Raw genomic sequence first — 21,408 nt, 5'->3', positions numbered from 1 at the left:
CATGTATGACCTCAGTGTCTCTTGAGGTGACAAACAGGTGTTGACCGGGTTTGAAAGGTTGACCGATTTGAGGCGCGGGGGTCTAGTGAAGAATAAATGGAGCACGTCTCCTCATCTATTTCCTGTTTCACAGGTTAGGGACTGGGCCATTTTGAGAATTCAACACATTGGTTTTCATTAATGTAGTACTGGGTCTCGGTGGTGGGTCAGTGTTTGGAAGCAGACAGTCTTGTGTTGCCTGGTACATGTTCCCTGCGCAACACAGGTCGTTTGACAAGTGGGGCCCATCTGGACGGTTGGTGAGCGGTCCATTAGACCGCGGTGCTCCCTCGGGCTCCTCCTCGGGACGGTCTTGCCGCAGAGGTGACCGGTCGTCGCCATGGTTCCTCGTACTGCCCTCTCCCGGCCCTTCATGCCTTTTCGATTCCTGTTAGATCACATTGCCCAACACCTGCTCTCCCCGCTGTACCTTTCCACACTCCTTCATCCCTTGCTCTCTCACCTCCGCTTTTCTCTTTCTTTTCTTCTCCATCTGACCACTGATGTTTTGGGCGGACGAGTGTTGACATCATCGGGTTTACACATCGTGAAATTGCAAAGTTTATACCTGAGAAACGTTTGAATTATTTACACTCGGGTTTATGTGTTTATGGCAGGTAGGCTTTGTATAAAAGGAAAAACCACTTTAAAACATGGTCTCTTTGGATGTGTACAAGCTTTTCGGGGTGGCACTACATCACTAGTGCTAGGTTGCTGTGGTCTGCTTCTTGGATATTTATGTTTCTATAGTGTTTATGTGCATTTGTTTCAAACAAGTCTTTAACAGCTACCGTGCAGTCTGTAAGTATTTGGACTACAGCGCAATTGTTGTTGTATACTCAATATTCTCTGTATTCCAGCACATTGGACTTGAAATTAAACAACCTTTTTTATTTCCTTTTAACATACCTGTAATTCGATGCATTTGGTGTCATTCTCCTTGACTGTTATGAAGAAGCTTGCCGGTGTGGTTGTTACAGACAGTGCATTATTTAACGTGGTGTCATTCCCGTTTTACTGCAGATTTCCCTGGCAGCGTGCCATACACGGAGCGTTCCCGCGTTTAGCGCTGCGCGCGTTCCCCTGACACCGCTGCTTGGCCACCGATCGTCCCCGCCGCCAACTGCCCGGCCCCCAGTACACATTTCAGCTACTGCACTCAAGGCACCCATCTTTGAAGTTGCCAAGGAAACGGGTTGAGATGAGCGGCGTTATCGCAGCTCGAGTGGGCATACGGAGCAAAGGGCTGCCAGTTCCGACGGGGATAGTGCACTCAAGCCATTACAGTGACCACTGATTAGGGCTACCAGGTCCAAGGGGGATTGTACAGTCACCCCTGGTGTGGGATGCCAGGTCTGTTGGGGATAGTATAGACAGTCCTGGTACAGTCAGCACTAGCAAGCACTGCCCGGTCCGACGCGGATAGTAGGGTGAGTGTTAAAGCCAGCGCTCTCAAGGGTTACCAGGTTCGATGGGGATAGTACGGTCAGTGTTGTTAAAGCCAGCGCTCTCAAGGGCTGCCAGGTTCAATGGGGATAGTACAGTCATCGCTGGAGGCAGCACACCACACCGATCAGAGTCAGAGGCTGGGTTTAGATGATCTCATTTAAGAGTTCATACTCTCCACCCCACTCCCCCCTCCACCCGCCTTCCTGCACAAGACTAGCACAGGGCTTCCTAAACTGTGTGCCTGAAGTAACTGAAGTCCCAGAACATTAGAAAAAGTGTTGGCTTGAATAACGGGGAATAAAGGATCAGAAGATTAGCCCTGGAACATGTGTTCACTCGGACGTCAGAAAGCACAGTGGTAGGGTAGCAGGTGCCCTCTTCACAGCACTTTTCCCCTGTGATCTTGGAACAGAAAATGGTGCCACGCTCTTATTAAAACACCAGCAATAAGAGCCAAAATGGCCTCTCCAGTTCAGTCCTCAGGAATAGTACTTTGCCTTAAATGGAAGTGCATTACTGGCATGCTGCAGTTTCTCTCTCCTTCTGAAGTCTGAATTCTCTCTCATTTCAGATGACTGGGGAAGTAATGCTTACCGGCTTAATAAGACAGAAAATACGTTTGGAGAGAACAATGGCAGGAACACTAGGATTTAATTTCAGCGAACAGTTAATTGCTGAAATAATTGCCACCAATATAGCCTCCAGAAGTGTATCCAGCAGGATTTAAGTAGTGCTTGAGGGTGGGCTTGACTACAGAGAATGTGTCCCTGCCAAAAGGAAAACTGTTGATCTTCAAATGCATATGTATGCATGCTGTACATGCACACACACACTCTCACACATGCAGGTGCAGGATCACACACACGCAAGTGCACTCTGTCATAGATATTAGCACAAAGACATGCACAGCCATTGTGCAGAAGTCTGTTCTGGACAGACAGGTATGCACACAATGGATAATGTAAGCCATATCCATTGTAACTGGCATTTGTATACTTATACTTTATTATCATGTATATATTTGCATCTACAGTACATTTAATGTCACATTCATCTTTTCATTTCAAATCCAATGTTGGACTGAAATTTAAGATTGTGCCGCTGTCCAAATACTTACGGACTCCACTGTAGCCATTAAAGATTTGTTTGCAAATCCCACTGGGTGTGCAAGTGTGCAAGAGTAGAGTCCATCCATTATCTTAACCCGCTTATCCTGAACAGGGTCGCAGGGGGGCTGGAGCCTATCCCAGCATACATTGGGTGAAAGGCAGGAATACACCCTGGACAGGTCGCCAGTCCATCACAGGGCACACACACCATTCACTCACACACTCATACCTATGGGCAATTTAGACTCTCCAATCAGCCTAACCTGCATGTCTTTGGACTGTGGGAGGAAACCGGAGTACCCAGAGGGAACCCACGCAGACACGGGGAGAACATGCACACGGAGAGGCCCCGGCCGACGGGGATTCGAACCCAGGACCTCCTTGCTGTGAGGCGGCAGTGCTACCCACTGCACCATCCGTGCCGCCCTCAGAGCAGAGTCAAGGACACATAATATCACCTCCGCTAACGAACAGTCAACAGTATTTTTGATGCTATCTTAACAATTCTGTTTAGTATTCCATCTCTTCTGCCAACTAAAAAAGCCCTGAGCCATGTGTTATTCTCACCGATGGTCAACATCGGGCTGAAAGTGGATGGGACCCGCGAGAAGAAACTCTCTCCACCAGGTCTGAAAGCCGGGATGGGTTCGAGTAGTATTTGCATTTCTGCATTTCACTAAGCTTGCCTGGTGCATTGGAACAAATGAAATGAACCCATAAGTATAAACCCTGCCCATCTGCTCCTCCTTGCAGGCTCACATACACCAGGCAAGCTCAGTAGAGCACAGAAAAGTATTTGAATCCAAAATAAGTAGTGTTTGAACCCAGGTCTGCTGGGAGGCACTGGAGAGAAACAAGCCACCGGTAGCGACGCTGATCTTTTTAATAAACGGCGATGGGCAAAAAAAATAAAGTTAATGGAATCCGTTTTGACATTGTGGAGCAGCCTCTCCCCCGTCCCCTCCGCTGTAATTGAAGAAGCTCTATCCGTGGCCGGTGGCGAAGCTCCCATTTTGACGGCCCTTGTCCCTGGGCCTTGAGCGAGTTTGTACACCAGCTATTATCCGCGTGTCCATTCTGACGAATAATCCGCTCCCCGCACCTCGGCGGCGATGTGTTAAAGGCCGTTAAATAATGGGTTTCCCGCCTCCGAGCGCGCCGGCACGGGTGCGTTCCGACCCCTCGCCGCGATCTGCCGGCACCCGAGCCAATTAAGCGCACCAAAGCACAGCTTAAATGGAAGACCTTTAGAGGGTATTAAACCACGGGTCCCATTTCCTCACCGGGAGGACGGACGGGCAACCTTTCGTCTTTTTAATTTGGCTTGTTTTTTTCCAGAGGCCGCGCGGGTTGATGAACCAGAAAGGGCTCTGCTGGGGGCGGGGGAGGGGGGGCTGGGTTGGGTTGTAGGGCTCAACCCAGGCAGCCTGGAGAACGATGCTGTGATTGAGGTGCGGCTCAACACGTTCTCTCACGCAAATCAAACCTGAACATTTCTGTTGTAGAGCATTCATCCATTCCCCACCTAATTTGGAACGGCAGCTTTTATAATGGAGAAAGGGCGGCAGTGTAGCTTTGTGGGTAGGGAACTGGGTGTAACCCAGAGGTTTTACGTTTGTTTCCAGGTAGAACACTGCTTTGCTTGCGACTTTAGTTAGCCTGACCGGTCTCATCCAGGCTGTCCGAGGCCTCCACTGCCCTGTGCAACACTACTGTCAGTTACGCGTCACGCCATGGGGCTACCGGCTACAGCAGACACTGCCACAGCCGTGATTGAATCCCAGACCATGGGGCTCATCCGTGCACTCCAACTGTGTCTTTAACAGGTTGAGCCACCCAGCTGCCCCACCATCTTGATTTTATGAAAAACTGTTGGGGCATGTGGTGGGGAGGATATGTGTAATAACTTATTTTCTTGGATTATATTTCTGCTAGGTTCACATCCTACGCATGTGTACATCATTCTATTGCATTGTCCAGTATAAAAACAGTTTTAGATATAATCCATTGTCAGATTAATGAAGTAGGCCCTAGTCCATATCTTTGTTGTACTCTTAGCACTTGAAATTGTACTTTCACTTTGCACTTTGTTATACGTCGCACTGGATAAGAGCGTCTGCCAAATGCCAATAATGTAATGTAGTGTAATGAGGAGTCTGGGGGCTACGCCCCCTTGTCTGAGGAGTGTTGCAGTGCAAGATTCCCTTTTTAGCTGCTGACTCATGTTGGGCTACTCCAGAACAGCTCCCAGGATGAAAAGGCCTTTTGCCTGTTCATCAAGTTCACTGTAAAATTAGATTTTTAATAAATCATAGATACAGTCCTTGGTGTGCTGTTGAACTTGGTATTGTTGAATCTGATAATGAATTTTGGGTCTCTCACTTAGAGATTCTACAAAAGAGATTTCAAAATAAGAGTCTGGCGAGGATTTGAGAAGCTTACAAGCAGCACTCTCAGACCACTTCCTTCTGAGACGGGATGTTTTATTCTGCTAGGTTTAGTCTGCTGTTGACGTGGCATCATGGTGTCGTAAGACGCTTGAGTGAAGAGCTCAGCCACGTGTGTCCTGTGAGCTGCCAGTCAGACCAGGAACAGTCAAAATATATTTTTCTTAAAAAGGCATTCTAGGGCTACAGGAAACAATGTTATTGTAACAAATAATGTAATGTTTTGTGGAAGCCCAATGCATTACATGACCGTTTTACACTCTTCAACCCTAGAGTACTACAGTAGAGTGCTAGCACTGACTGTCTCCCTGAGAATTTTGTGAAGAACATTCATCTTGTCAACAAGACTAGTTTTCTAGCCCGAGAGACCTTGTGACGCCATATCTTAGAGAGATCCAAGCCTGTGGAATCCTGGCTCCCCTCCCTATTACCACGGAGCAGAGCAGTACTTAAGAAGGCTCTAACAGACTGATCTTTGGCCCAGTCCAACAGACTATTATGAGAACACTGAACAGAGAAATTGTATTTGGAGGAGCAGGGAGAGAAAAATTCTGAACTTTTGGAAGATTGATTTGTGTGGGAGTTCTCTAAGAATAGAGGCCTCCAGCAGGGGTGGGTAGTGTCAGTCCAATTTAGGGGTTGTGTGTCGAATGTCTGAAATATCACTTTGATAAAATATGGATCAAGGGCGCAGAGCACTTTAACTAATGTGAGCTGTTTTATGTAATTATAGTAATATGCTTCAAATCTAATATTGGACTTGAGCTCGTGCGTGGTAGTGACTATCAAACTTATAGGGAATGTTACAAAATTTGTTGTCCACTCTTGGTAAAAAGGTTAACCCAGTGAAGGTTAGGCAGTAAAAATATGTAGGTAAACTGCACATTGCTAATTCTTTGGTATTGTAGGTGCATGCTGATTTTATATGTAGTCTTGTTGATGCATGCTGATTGTATATGTGACTTGTTATATCATAATCAGTCATAAATCATGATGGCCAATTTCACATAAATCGATGTTTATGTAAAGATTTTTGCCTGTTTTAAGTTTCTATCTTCATTTTGTAGAACAATATCTTGGCTCTCGTGATCTGTATGTCTTAAGGAGTAAAAATATAGTTTTTAAGCTTTTAAATGCAAGATGTCAAAGTGAAAGCAACACTGGAATTGCGCATTGTTTGGGGGCGAGCCAGATTGTCACCTTGGTCAAATGTTCAGAGTAAAAATAGAGTGCATACATAAGATAACAAATTATACCCCTGTAGTTTTGTTAGCCCAGTTTTGGTAGTCTCCCAGCCTCACGTAACTCTGAAACAGGATATAACTCCTTAAGATATCGGGAGTAGAGATTTAACTTTGCTTTCATTAGAAAGTTTACATTCTAGTTTCTAAAACTCTAAATACGTTTCAGGGTCAATGCGACTGATTTTGATAGAGCAGGTCACATACGTACATGTGTAATATTGCTAATTGTGTAGTATTGTAGGCACACAGTACAGTATTGTAGGTTTACGCTGATTGCATATGCCATATTGCAGTCAATACTCATCTCATCTTCAAAGACTCTGTGGAGCCAACTGCTGATAACTACACGTGCTGGAGACTGACGCCGTGCATGCTAATGTTTGTGCACAGTTGTATGCACTTAACCGGAGTATGCATATAACAAGATTCAGTCAGTAGGATTAAATGCCTAATCACTAGCTGCATGCTAAATATCCAATTATCTAAAGTGCAGTTATAAGGAGTTGATTGCATTTGAATCAACAAGATTACTGAAGCACAGTCACCAGCTCCTCTTCTTCTTTGTCTTCGTCCTCTTCACTTCTGGGGTGGGGCATCCCTACCGTTTCAGACGAAGGCTTAGCATTAACACTGAAATCATTGGCTGGTCTTTACCCTTTAAACAGGGTTTTTTACAGATCTGTTCTCCTCAAGTACTGGGTTTGATCTTGTGAGCGAACCGTGCCGATTGATTCACTGATCCCCATGTCTTCTGAATGGGCTTAGAACATGAGCCATCCAGATAACTCCAGGAGTTGATAACTCACTGAATCAGCACGGCTTTGTCTCCGGGCAGGAAACACTTCTGTACTGCTTCAGTCCTGCACTGCTGGGCGCAGTTCCAGACTCTGTATATGAGGTTGAATACATCTGGTATGTGAAACGATGTGTTAAAAATGTGTTACAAAGTATGTAAAACTGTGGCCAGGATTCAGGTGTGTGACGTGTTGTGGACACAGACCTATAACAGCAGTTTTCAATGGCCCAGCCCCAGACATATCATACCGGTTCAGAAAGGACATCAGATATCCAAGGACAGAGTTTACGAGTCACATATCTGCGCATCAGAAAAACCACAAAATAAAGATGTATACTTTATTCATAAAAATAATAAATGTTTTCTAATATAACAGCTGAGGGCCGATGGCATGTTTGTTTTGTAGCTGATATTCACTTCAAGTTAACTTCTGACTGGCAGGCCAGTAAATGGTGGGTTCAATTTAATTTGGGCAAATACCTGGCCTGAACCCCCCAAAAAGTGAGAGATTAAGGTAAAAAAACTAAACTCTCCATTGGTGACTAGAAATATAACTCCCCAATGGGAAGACATCTCTGGAGGAACCTGGCTATAGAGGGGGAGCCCATCCACCCCTGGTTGGCCCACTGTAATATTTAAGATGGAAGCAATGGTAACAGAAGTGTAATGAGGGATCTAGCAGAGCAATTAATCAAATTGATTGAGCAAGGTACAGTCTGAGGTTAAAATAGCTGGTAAAATAGACTGTCCAAGCGATGAAATGTATGTATATTAAATATGCAGCTCATAGGGGTGGGTGATGTATGTAGGCCTCCAGGTTGTATGGCGATAATCAGTTAAAACATAAATGTTGACTCCATAAACAACATTGTCTCAAAAGACCAGACCAAACCAAATGTAGCAGGCAGTATCCTGTTGCTTTCAGGACTGGCTTTGTACTTCACCTTTATATAACATTGTATTTGAATTCCAAGCAGTTCAGTCACGCCGCTCCCCCCATCGAGCCGGTCACCTCTGAGTGTGTGATGGACACTTGGTCCAGAGCGGCGGTCCAAATGACCCCCAGACGGCAGGGAAAATTGAGGGCCGGCTTTCAGGGCCGGGGGGTAATTAGGCTAAATTGGTATGCAGCTGGCGTCGCCACGCCGACCGGCCGTGCGAGGCCCCCGAGCTCCTGGAGTAGCTGGGAAAAGGCCCCGGCCCCTGAAGCGAGACGTACACACAGGGCCCCCCTCATTACCGCTACCATAACCTCGCCTCTCACCACGCCGTCCCCGCTCTGAAAACACAGCGTAGCGGCTTTGAATACAGCGACGTCCCGGTTATCACAAGACCGGGTCTGTTATTCACCTGTGTGTCCACTTCTTTTCACAGCACCAGGGAGCCATTTTGTCATGTTTTTTGGTTGGAGAACGAGTTCATATCCATTCTACCAAAGCCCCTTTCCTAGCCCCTCCAGTTCAATTAGGCGCCGATTCGGTCAAACGTCTGTCGAGAACAGCGCAGGGGCTGTCGAGGATAATAAGACGCGCAATGGATGGAAGGTTACTGCCGCAGCCTGTCGAGAAGTAAGTCACAAGTGGTCAGTTGAGTGTTGACTGGCGCAGTGGATCAAGGTTGACTTAAGCAGCCTGTCGAGAAGTAAGTCACAAGTGGTCAGTTGAGTGTTGACTGGCGCAGTGGATCAAGGTTGACTGAACCAGCCTGTCGAGAAGTAAGTCACAAGTGGTCAGTTGAGTGTTGACTGGCGCAGTGGATCAAGGTTGACTTAAGCAGCCTGTCGAGAAGTAAGTCACAAGTGGTCAGTTGAGTGTTGACTGGCGCAGTGGATCAAGGTTGACTTAAGCAGCCTGTCGAGAAGTAAGTCACAAGTGGTCAGTTGAGTGTTGACTGGCGCAGTGGATCAAGGTTGACTTAAGCAGCCTGTCGCTAGTGTAGTAAGATTAAATGTATGGAACTATAGATTATATGTATACCCCCTTTCATTTTGTAATGAGTTTAAATTATCGCAGTAATCATCTATGCAAATAAGCCAGTAGTGAACTGACAGTGTATGCATTCTTGGACCACACATGAAATGCAGCAAGAATTGCTGCCAAATAGGTTCATAAAAATAGGTTCATTTCAATAAGAAATTACTTTTAGATCAGCTTTGGTTTGTGTGTGTGTGTAAAGTCTAATTCCTTTCATTTTCAGAAATGAGTCACATACGCAATTCGTTTCAGCATACCGTGGCAAGGTAATTGTGCTCCCCTGTGACAGTGTGGTGGCGAAGCTGTTGCTAATGAGAGACTACGAATCGGGCAGACTTATTCGGTAGAGCCAAAACTCTAGTAGTTGTGCTTCAGGTGCTGTTTGGAACATCGAGAACTGACACAGTTGTTATGTAGTTATTTGTCATTTTCTCTGTAATTGTTGCTGCAATTAAAGTGTTTTAGTGACTGGGGTAGTCAATAAGCTATAAACCATAATCATAAACGACATTCCTCAGGAGAAGAACAACCATTGAACGGACATTAAATTCTGATGGAAGCGGTTGCTTCTGTTCGGACCATGGTGAGCCTAGGTTTGGTGACTTGTATTGTAATGTTGGTACAATAACAGGCTAGCCTATTCAAATGGAATGAAGGCGACATTTCATAGCTCCACCATTGTATATTATTTTTCATTTACACCAAGGGGTTAGCTAGCTAATTTTCCAAAATATTTTAAACAGAATATCATCCAACTGAATTTTGTTGAAAAAAATAGTTAGCTGGCCAACTCGTAGCTACCCAACAACAGGCTCAGCTTTTATTCATTCAAAACACGAACTTGAGGGTACAATCTTTTACAGCATTTTTATTAATTATTGAAAACAGGTTGAAACGAATGGTGAGTTTAGCCCATCAGAAGCTAGCTAAGTTAGCCAACTTGTAAGCAAACCACTTGACCAACTGCAAGTTTTCTAGGGACATTCACATAATACTTTAAAAGTGCCGTCTCGCTGTCAGCTTATTCGGAACAGAATCAACAAGAACAACACTCAGCAGGACATTTGCGTCTTTAGTCCGAGACAGGCTGTGTTGATTACCCTGTATCCATTGCGCGGGTTATCCTCGACAGCCCCTGTGCTCAACAGACTTTTGACCGAATCGGCGCCTCATACACTTCACCCGTGGCCCTGCAGGGTGAAGTCTATGCACCACTTCACATTACCAGTCGCAGTCGATGGCAGATAACACGGTCCCTCAATTCTATGCATGTTATTAAAACGCCTTTGCAGTCAAGTTTATTTTCCCCCCTAGCGAGCAAACGTTTTTGGTTGCAGCCAGGAAGGTCTCTTTAAGGATTACGGGGAGCAAGCGGCTCATCTGTAACTTTGAAAGATGGCGGCAGAAGAACTTAATGGCATGAAGGTTATGACACGGTTATGACACAGTTATCTTTGGCTCCGTGCTGGATCCATGTACAGTATGGTTGACCAGTTGCCCTGGCAACCTGGGCCACAGTGCCACGGAGTGTTTGCACCTCACCTTCTCTCTGCAGTTCATCTCCATATGAAAAAGATATTAATAAAATACGGGCCTGGATGGAGACATCTGTGTTAAAGCAAACAGCATATCCTCACTAACTGCCCATTGCCACAGATGGGGGCCAGCTGATAGCAGAGCACAGGCACAAGCACTCTGCTCAACTGTGAGTGAGAAGCAGTTCCTCCACTGGCCAACAGAGGGCGGTGGAGTCATCACTAACGCACCTCTGAAGCAGCAGGACTCAACCTTTGCCCACGACTGAAGGGATTTCTGTTAGTCTTCAGAAATAACACTGAACATATTCCATTACCAGTGAGTGACAGGCAAAGCTGCTTCAGCTCCGCCGACAGATGGCAATTATGTTTTTTTTTTGTTGTTTTTTTTACTTCTCCTTTTTTCACCTTCGCTCCTTTCAGCAGAAAATGTTTTGCGGTGATATCACAGATTTTTTGCAGTTCTCCTCTGTGGGAAATGCATACTGGTGGCCTCTGAGAAATGTTAAAAACAAAAACAGTTGCAGACTAGCTGGAGTCCTCCATGTTTAAATGACTTGCCGGCCTCTGACAGAGTGAGATAACCGCTCAGTCAAAAGTGGCTTCTCTATTGCTGACAGTTCATTCTCTCCAACCGCTCGACCTGGAATTCATAAATAATAAGTCTACAGAAGGGGCTTTATTATACAGCAAATACATTTTTTTTTCTAATGTTAATTTGAAAAAAAGTGTACCCCCCCCCCCCCCCCCCCCCACACACACACACACGCTCAAAGCAAATATAATTTAATATATTTCATAATCTGCATGTGTTGGGGAACTGAGTTGATCCATTCACAACAAAATGGATTATACTCCTCCACTTCAGTTTAGTTTAGTGATTACACTGCTCAGTTTACTGATCACACTGATCAGTTTACTGATCACACTGATCATACTGCTCAGTTTACTGATCACACCAATCCACTGCTCAGTTTACTGATCACAGTGATCCACGACTCAGCTTAATGTTTTATCTAAGCTGACTCCTCATTTTAATGCTCATATTGGCTAACTAGCCCACTGCTAATCCTAATGCTTTATGCTGGCCTACAGCTGTTGCATTATATTGGCCTACTGAACCGTTTAATGCCTTTTCCTGGCCGACAGCTAAGTGTCATGCATTACACAGACCAACTGGGCAATTAAAAGCATTGGCTTGGCCTACTGGTCAAATTAATCCATGCACCTGCTGAGTTTTTAAGTTTCTTATCTGCTGTAGAGACTGAATTAAATAAAGCAAAGCTAATGTGGTGGATCAGTTGAACATGTAGCGCCTAATACTGAGTTTCATGGTTGGAAACAGCACTTTATCTGGTTTGCGATATATCCTTGGCCTTAGATGCCTCCACTCCTCCTTTGTGTTCTGTAGGGATGCCACACAGTAAAATGACCAATACGGTCCATATGTACTGTGTGAGACTTGATTTATTACTGAAAATGTTATTGTGCAGACCTGAACTCAGCACCCATTGTTTGTAGGTTGGGCTATTGCTTAAAGGAGACATTTCTTCTGCCTGTACATGGCGACTGTGTGGGGGAAAAAGATTTGCTGACGATGCTCGCTGCTCGTCTTTTGCTGGTGAATCTCCCGCCCTCTCTGGGTTTGGAGAGGCTCTCTGGCGCAGCGAGAGCAAAACAAAAAGCCCTGGAGAGCCTTTGAATCGGGGTTTGTTTCATGTCTGCTTTAAACGGGGGGGTTTGTAGTGGGAGAGCCGCTTTTTTACGATATCAAAGAGGGCCAAATGAGGGCTCATTGCAATTAGTCACATGATTGTGCTATTAATATGAAGTGAGTGACTCGACTCTGGATGGTGGTCGACCACACAAAGGGAAAGGGAGGTGCTGCTTGTCGTCTGTCCCGGGAGTTCCTACCCGACGGCGAAACTAGTCCACTCTCTCAGACACTCCTTCATTCCTCGTTCCTTCCATTCCTGTCCTCCTTATCTAACCCAACAACCTTAGCTTCATTAATATTTTGCACCGTGTGCAATTGAAGTCCTCTTCACCTTCTCTCTCTGAGCAGCGGTCCTGCCACGGTTTGCCAACGTCATATCGTTAATCGAGACTTTTTCTTTAAAAGATGCACCTGGGATGAGCTAAAACCTTTGAAGCATGCTGTGCTTCCCCTGCTCCCAGTTAATTAATAATTAATCCCAGTTAAATAAATAATGGTAAATAGTTTTTATACCTATTAAATGTGACATTCGTTTTCAAACGATTATACTTGTTCGATGATGGGTGCATGACGGGTAGGAGGATGAAAATGGTTTATTATTAACAAATATCTCTCCTCCAAAACCCACAAAGGCATGAATCACTGGAGCTCACACTTGAGTCTGTCTTCATGTATTAGTCGTCTGGAGCATTCCCAGGAGGTGTCTTGATCCAGATGTCTTGCAGTTGATCTTTGTCTGCTGGATTGCCCAGTACTGGGCAGATTTCCATAGAAAATGACTCTTGTTGGCTCTCCTGAGTAGCATAATGAGCAAAGGTTTGATTCAAATACTATACGAGTCTATATGATTCAACACTGCACAGCATCTATAGATTCAGTATTGGACAATGTCCGTGAGTTACGTCCATCCATTATCTAACCTTCTTATTCCTGATGGGAATACACCCTAGACAGGTCGTCAATCCTTCACAGGGCACACACAATTACACACTGATACTTACTGGCCATTTAAACTCTCCAATTAACCTTTCCTGCATGTCTTTGGACTGTGGGAGGAAACCAGAATTACACGAATATTGAAGTCCCACATGTTGCTCTCCATGCCTCCCTATTGGATGAAATGCCCTTTTCTGACTGGCTCTTCTAACCATCAATCAAAGAATAACAGACTTATCTTATAGGTCGATTTGTGGGTGAAAATCGTGCTGTTCAGAGCAAATGATTATCACTGTGGATTGATGCATTACGCATTCAGGTATACTTTGGAAGAAACAGCCCTCAAAAAGCAGAAGTAGCGTAACATTGGCTGCAAAGTTTCCTTTAGAAAATTAAAAAATATGACCGGAAATGACAGCTTCAGAGGGAAACCACAGTGCAATTAGCCTAAATGTCAAGGTTGCACATTTGATATCGTTGGTAGATCCGAATAGGTGATTTCAAGGTGAATAAAATGTCAAAATTTAAATTCATGAATATATCTACCTAATAAAAAGCTACTGAGGTTCGGCCCCCCAAATAAATGTCCTTTTGCCCTTCTTATGTCATTCAAAAAAGTAAAAAATGTTTTTCTTACTTTTTTAAATAAGATCGACAATGTAAATAATTTTTGGTATGCTTACACAACACCACAGAAGTTAATATGGAATTTAATAACATATGGTTTCAATTTTATGCGGGCAAGCCCATAACTGTACAAAGCGTGCGTTCTCTTTGGCCTGTAGAATTGGATAGCTCACCGTGCTCTTTTTATTATTATGAAGTTAAATTGTAACCAAATAGAATTTAATATTCATTGAATGCCTGGGGCTGATGGAAGTTGTCTCTGCACACATTTCAGGCTGATGAAAAGTGGGATCTGCTGTTGTGGCTTGTTTGGAGTGCGCACCAAGCCTGGGATTAGGGAGCAGGGGGAGTGTGGGGCACTGCTCTACCTGTTGCATTCTGATGAGGCCCGTATGCATATTTTGCTGCTTTTTAGATTTTTTTTTATCATCCTGGAGCTTTCAATTTGTGTTCCGTACTGATCCTAGTAAAACGATCACAATTTTGGTTTGTTTATTTCAGGGTATAACAGCTATTTTTTCCAAGCTGACGCGTGATGTGACGTATGTTTTTGCTTCATTATTGGATGACGTTGCTGAATGTCGTCAACTGACTTCATGACTTGATGGATTGACACTTTCTATTTTAGAAATTCCACTTTTTTTTTTTTTTGGCTCTGTCTTGCTCAGACATTCACTGCCTCACTAAAATGTCTCACTCCCTATCTCTCTCTCACCCTGTCACATGCCCACGTACTCTTTCTTACTCTCTCGCTTGCATTCCATCTCTCGTTCTCTCTCTATCTCACAAGCCTCGGTCGCCCTCTGTTTGACCCCCCCGCTGAGCTCCGCTTTTGCTTAATAAGCATCTCAAAGTCAACCTCAAGGTGGAAGACGGTTGGAACTCTTCTGTATCTAGATCCCACTTCAGCCTTTGTTCATTATAGATTAGCAGCATTTGAGTGTCTCGCTTTCCCCAGCAAATCTTTGCATATTACATATTATGAAAAGGCATTCAAAGATAGATGTGGACCAGCGCTTTATCACAGAGAAGTGCTCCTTGTTAACAGCAACTTTGTTGATGTTCATTGTCTTTTATTATTATTATCATTATTATTATTTCTCTCTAGAGATGAAAGCAGCTTGGAAGTTTAAAGGTATAACACTGTAAGGCGGAAATTATTAAAATCTGACATTGTCACTCAGTGCGCTGGTCAGCTTGCTGGCTTCCTCTGGTACAGTGGCAATATGTGGCTGTAAAGTAATTTAACCCCAGGAGCATACACCGTTAGCCCCCAACGTCTCAGCACCCATACGGGCAGGAGCCTGTGGGGGAAAACTCATGCATTGTTCCCAAAACAGCTGTCTTCCTGAACCACCTGTAAATCCCCCTCCTATAAGGCTGCAACATCCTTTACAGTTAGGTTTCAGGAAGCACGGCCTGTTGGGCCCAGACATTATTCTCTTGGACCCCCCTTCCTTACTCCCTTCCTCTCACATATCCCTCATTCCTCAGTTTCCCTGAAAGTATGCATAAAGCATCGGATGTTTCATGACAAAGTCAGTTTAGATAAAACCTTGGACATCATAACCAACCAGGAACCAAGGAGAAACTGTGTGGAGCTCTGCCCCATGTGCCTCAACCCCCCTGATCAAATCTCGTTTCCTGGGGAAGCCTGGCTCCAAATTCCAAATGGTTATAAATGCCAGATGGTTCATTGGTTCATTGCAGACCCATTTGAGTGGTCAACATCAAAGGCCTGATTTTGGATTTAAGGAGACCAAACCAAGCAATCGGGGAGGATGCAATCAGACTCCCGTGCACACCGTGTGTACAGGGTGTCTGTAGCCAGACTCCCGTATGTAGCTTTTATTACCAGGTATGACTTTTAAGACTCCGCAATTTGGTTTCCTTTGTAATACTTTTATGTATATTTTATTTGGAACTAGAGTGTAATTATGTATGTAACCTGCCTGGTAAAATAAATTGTTAAAACTTGATCTGTGTGGTTTCGCTTACTGACACTCAATGTTACACAGGGAATGCTTGGTTACCCCCTCGAGTTGGTCGAGGAAGGATGTAAATTTACGCTTAATGTATCATGGCGTATAGCACCCGTAGACCTCTGATCACTCGCCTCCGCGTGGTAGTTCGTTCATGTCAAGAACAGCCGTAGCTAATGTTGGTCTTTTTGGGTCCCTAGGCTGTAAACAGATATACCCAAAAGTAGCTATTCCTGCGACCTCTGAAATGACTGCAGATATCTAGCCAGCTTGTGAGACGTGCACATAACGGCTGATGTGACATGTGGCGGAACAAGCAGAGGACTGTTCAGAAGAGTAAATCTCAGTACAGGATTCCTGTAGCGATCAAGTCAAAATTACAACTAAGACTACCAAAGGTAGATAACTAATCTAAATTATTATTTTAAATGGAGTCAGATATAACGAAGGTGAATGTATTGGCCCCAATGTGGAGATTCTTGGTCAGCCCGGACCAGTAAAGAGCGGAAGGCAGAGTGGTACTACTGTACTACTGTCTTTGCATCGTGGTTTATTTATTGGCTGATCTAGACTCCACAGGGGCAAGCATACCTGATACCTTCAGCCCTCGCTAAATTCCGTCGTTGGGTTAGCGTGGGGTTTTACAACACTGCCACCTATGTTGTCAATAATTAAGCAAATCATGTTTATTCAAAGTGCAACTCTTGTGAAATTGAGCTGAATTTTAGTGTGGCAGACAAGTTTCAGGGTCAAAGTTTCTGTTTCCGTACGGCACTGGAACTTTTGTCCTTAAGTCCTTCATGGTAAAAGGACTCGCACTGCCTGCTGGTTCTGGAAGAGAGGGAGCGCACTCCATTTCCAGATGACAGCAGGCTGCTCAGATTGTCACTTGGTGTTCTGTCCCTGCGTACTCCTCTGATGAAGGCTGTTAGACTGAAATAGCTCACATGGCTGTCCCGTCCTTCAGACAACCAAAAGAATCTCCAGAATCCAAATAAAGTTTTTTTAAAATATTTTCTCAAGCAAGCTAGAACTACAGCAACTGAAGTTGATGATTGACATATTAGATTGACTGGCATCAAATTTGATAGAGAAATCTTGTCAAAAATGTCGTCTGCACACCTGAGCTTAAATAGTCCCATAATTATTTGTTTTACCTCGGCACATTCTAATCAAATAATCAATTTCAATTTGCAAACAAGACAGGGTATTTTATTACAGGATAGACAGTGTTTATGAATGTTACATTCCATTCTTGTGTGTGTCTGTATCTAGACGAATACACTGTACAGCAACACCTGTGTAGTCCCCACCCACTGCAGAAGTGACGACTGCTACTTTTAGACAGAACTTTTTACCGACAGTTTATGAAAGTCATGGTTGAAGCAGTCTTCGGATAGCTTAATACTGTACATTGATGCAGAAAATTACCTCCTATTGAACCCTTGATTTCCATAAGTACGTAAATTTGAACTCTAATCAACAAAATTATTGGTGTGAAATTGTATTCAAATGCCTATTATGCGTGATCTTTATTGCTGCCAGCCCACCAAACTTGAATTACTTAACTAGAATTAGAGTATGTGCCATAAACCGATGACAATAGAGAAACAAAAGGCAGCCCTTATCTGTGGTAAATGGATTCTTCCACGTAATTATTCCATATTTTGATTGAAGATAGCTCCTGTATAGACAAATGGGATGTACCCTCCAAAAAAACAAAAATGAAACAAACACAAGCATGTCTCTCTGCCAGGCTGCACTAACAGCTGGCAAATGGTGCCGGAGCGAGGGGCAGTTGACCCTCCATGCGGCCAAAATCCAGCGGAGGCTTAAAGGACCGTATCTGGACCGACACAGTGTGGGCCTAGCACCTTTCCCTCCCCAACTCACAATCACTGTGATTAGCCTTAGACCGTAATGGCACTTATGTATAGATATCGTTACTTGTATAGGTATTGTTGTTTTTATTGGCTGTTGTTGTATTCTAGCTGCCAACAGTGGTATGCTAGTTTGAATGTTGATTGTACTCTTCAAGGGTTCTGAATTTCTGTATGTTTACACTAGGACTCGGAACTGTACTGTCCTCTCAGGTCTACTTTTGCACTTGTTCTTGTGATTGATTTGCACTTTGTTGTACGTCGCTCTGGATAAGAGCGTCTGCTAATGGCGACAGCTTCTGAGAGCCACATCTGGCCAGTGTGTCGGGCTGATGTGCAGTGTCCAGGGTCATGACCCCTGCCCTTGCCCCACCATCGCTGCGGGAAAATAATTATGCCACATATAAGAAATAGTCTGTCATAATGTGAAATATTATTATATTTGTTATAATATTAAGTATTCACTGACTGGTGGTGTCCGATAGCGTGTGCTACTGTGGGTCACATTTTTTCAAAGGTGGTCTGACAGGAGTTGGTCTTGTGTAGTAGTTGTTTGCAATTCTCGCAGTTATGATTTATTTATTTTTAACCATTAATGGTAGTGAAAAGCTTTTCTCAAATGTTACTAGTCACACCGTAACGCAGCTAAACAAAGCTGTAGGGAATGAAAAGCATGCACAAACTACAAAGATTATTTGACAATAACGCATTGACATAGAATGCAGCGATTTAGTCTAGCAGAACTATATTGACTTCAGTTGGAGCAAAGCAATAATGTTGGACGCAATCTTCATTTCGCGATTGCCATCGTTTACATTACAAAAAAAATTGAAAAACCACCTGCACCTTGTCTCTGAAGGAGCCTCACTGTAATGATTTTAATCTGCGATATGAACACTACCGTCGAGGGTATCATTTTTTATCCATGGCTGTACTGAGATTGAACGTTCACAGGGGCATTCCGTTGCCATCGCTCTGATTTAATAGCCTCTTCCAGTTGGTTTAATTTTTTTCTCCTTTTGTTTTTCCGTAAACGTGAGCGCTGGAAACGGTTTCTCTCTCCCTGGTCTGCCAGCTCATCTGCATCGCCACCATCTCCCGTTTGCTCTGACCCTGGCTCGTCCTGGTTGGCGGCTCTTCCCCATTTCCCTCGGTGCGCCCGCATGCCCGCCCTGCTCATCTGTGTGGTTGTGTGTGTACCACACCGGCGGCCCGGTGGCACGAAGAGTAGCACTGTTGCCTCACAGCAAGAAGGTCCTGGGTTCGAGTGCGGAGTTTGCATGTTCTCCTCGTGTCTGCGTGGGTTTCCTCGGGTACTCCGATTTCCTCCCGCAGTCCAAAGACATGCAGGTTAGGCACTACAGATGAAAATGACCTCATTAGCTAACTCTATACACTAACTAACACATGTACATTGTGGTGGAAAATAAAAAATATCATTTTCTGTGAGGCCATACTGAACTTCATGTTGTGGCCTGGGTTGAACTTCCTGTTTGGGACTTGTGTAATGTGTTGATGGACCCTGTTGGCTTTACCTTCACTCACCCCTGTTGGTGTGCGGGTTTGATAATGATGTGGGCTGGCGGGGTCACTGCTCCTAGGTGACCACACAGCGCAACAGTGCGTTTCCGTTCATTTATTTTTCAAAGGAAGCGGATAGTTTTTCGTCTTCTCTAGACGGTGGTGCTCCTGCCAGGTTTGTGGCCTCAGGCTTTGGGCGAGGAGGCGTGGAGGCAACTGGGTTACGAATATTGGTTTGACTGATCCTCTGTATCCCCCAGAATCTTTGTCTTGTTGTTTTATGGTTGACTACTCGTTCACACAGTGAAATATCTGTGTGCTGCGGCTCGAAATGGGCTTTAAAATAAGGTAAAGGCCTTTGCTCATATCTGTTTATTGCAGTCAGCCTCTCCAGCCTCTTCAATCTGTAACTGTAACTTCTAACATGTCTATAACTTGATTAACAATCTATAGCTTGCAAATAAATAAACTGAGCCATACCCCTTTGAATCAGTATCGGTTTCTCACTTGTTGCATGTAACATTTAAATATTGTTTGGATTTTTATTTATTCAAGCCTTCAAGTTCCTCATTTGTCTTTTTGAAAACAAAATAATTTGAAAGTACGTTCAAAGCCCAGTGAAGGGCCATGTTCATGCTTGTTTGATAATAGTTATATGCTTGCTATAGCTAATGAATAAATAAATAGCATACAAATAGCAACCTTCGAAACCTTGGATGCTATTCTATTACCTACTGGACTTGAGTACCTTGATACCTAGGTCAGTACAGTATTGTGACACTTGAACTAGAACTGAACTAGAGGATTATCCAGTATATTTCTGCCATTACGGAGCCCATTTTGAGTCGGTAAAAGTTGACATTAACTTCATTTATAAGCCTAAAGAATTAATTATAGAGCATTTTTGTTTTAAAGAAAATAACATAGATGGCATGAAAAATTGGGGCTCCTGAGTGTTGTCTTTGGTGAGGATGATATTGTTGGCACTGTGTAGGGCCTTATTAGACGACTTTGCCCACAGCAGTAGAAGATAATTGACATTGTTACACTCGGGGTAATGGTGGCTCTAAGGTGGCCAACCTGTTTCTAACCAGTGGCAGTCAGATTATTGAGAAGTGGCAAGGAGCCAATTGGAGTTAATTTAACGTGAATGTTTGCCATTATCTTGGACAAACACAAAGTACACCTGGGCTCATACATCATAATGCAAGTGCTAGGTATGTGCCTCGAGGTTGTCATCATTAGCGTTGTGTTATGAGTCTTTAGCGATTAGCTAATTGTTACAGGTTGTTATAGGTTTTCGGTTGTTGGTCCCTGAGCCTGGAGTGCTAACATTTTGGCGTGATGGTGAAATCAGCCACTCTGGGTGTCCTCTGTCACACACTGGTGTGTGTTTCTCCTGCTTCTGAAGGGTTCTTAAGTGCAGCTGTGTTGTGTGTGACAGGCAGCTCACTGCTTATGATGACCTGTGAAGCTGAAGTGTTCAGTCAGGGAGTTTAAAGATCTCAGGGGCCTCACTGGTGTCTCTCAGCCAACATGACGCACAAGTGCACACACACACCACACACATACACGCACACACTCTCTCCCTCACACTCACACTTACTCATATACTCAAATACGGTAAATGGTAAAGGTGCATTTCATATGGCACCTTTATCCAAAGCGCTGCACAATTGATGCTTTTCATTCACCTTCTCGCCAGGATGTCTTACTCAGGGACACTTCGACACACCCAGGGCGGGAGATCGAACTGGCAACCCTCGGACACACAGACGCTGACTTGTTTCCTGCTCTTGTGCCCTGACAGAGAAGCTGTATGGGGAGTTCCTGAGCTGGGACCTGGATGAAGCACTGTCCCACTTCCCCCTGAAGCCCGGCCAGGTGGTCACACTCACCGTCAGCATCAGAGTCAAACTGGACTTCTCCGGCCAGGAGAACCTGCTGCAGGACCTCAATGATGGTGAGAGAAATTCTCCTCTTCCGGTCTCCGGGCTGGAGTGTCCACAACTCCGCCGGTTTGACACACACACACACACACACACACACACACACACTCATACACACATATACACACTGCACACATACACACACACACACACACACCCACACGCATACACGCTCTCACACACACACCCACATACGCGCACTCA

The 21,408-nt window shown here is 44.4% G+C and overlaps 1 protein-coding gene across 2 annotated transcripts in view; it reads left to right on the top strand.

Moving 5' to 3' along the window:
* Positions 1-21,408, top strand: part of trappc9 (trafficking protein particle complex subunit 9) — a 324,830-nt gene that overhangs the window by 113,180 nt on the left and 190,242 nt on the right. For both annotated transcript variants that reach the window (XM_061255361.1, XM_061255360.1), the window contains one exon: positions 21,066-21,218. In XM_061255361.1, the coding sequence (XP_061111345.1) occupies positions 21,066-21,218 (153 nt within the window). The remainder of the gene's footprint in view (positions 1-21,065; positions 21,219-21,408) is intronic.

The sequence above is a fragment of the Conger conger genome, chromosome 9 (genome assembly GCF_963514075.1).
Source record: "Conger conger chromosome 9, fConCon1.1, whole genome shotgun sequence".
In the NCBI taxonomy this organism is placed as follows: Eukaryota; Metazoa; Chordata; class Actinopteri; order Anguilliformes; family Congridae; genus Conger; species Conger conger.
Note: the sequence above shows the minus strand (reverse complement) of the source record. Positions and strands in the feature narration are given on the sequence as shown.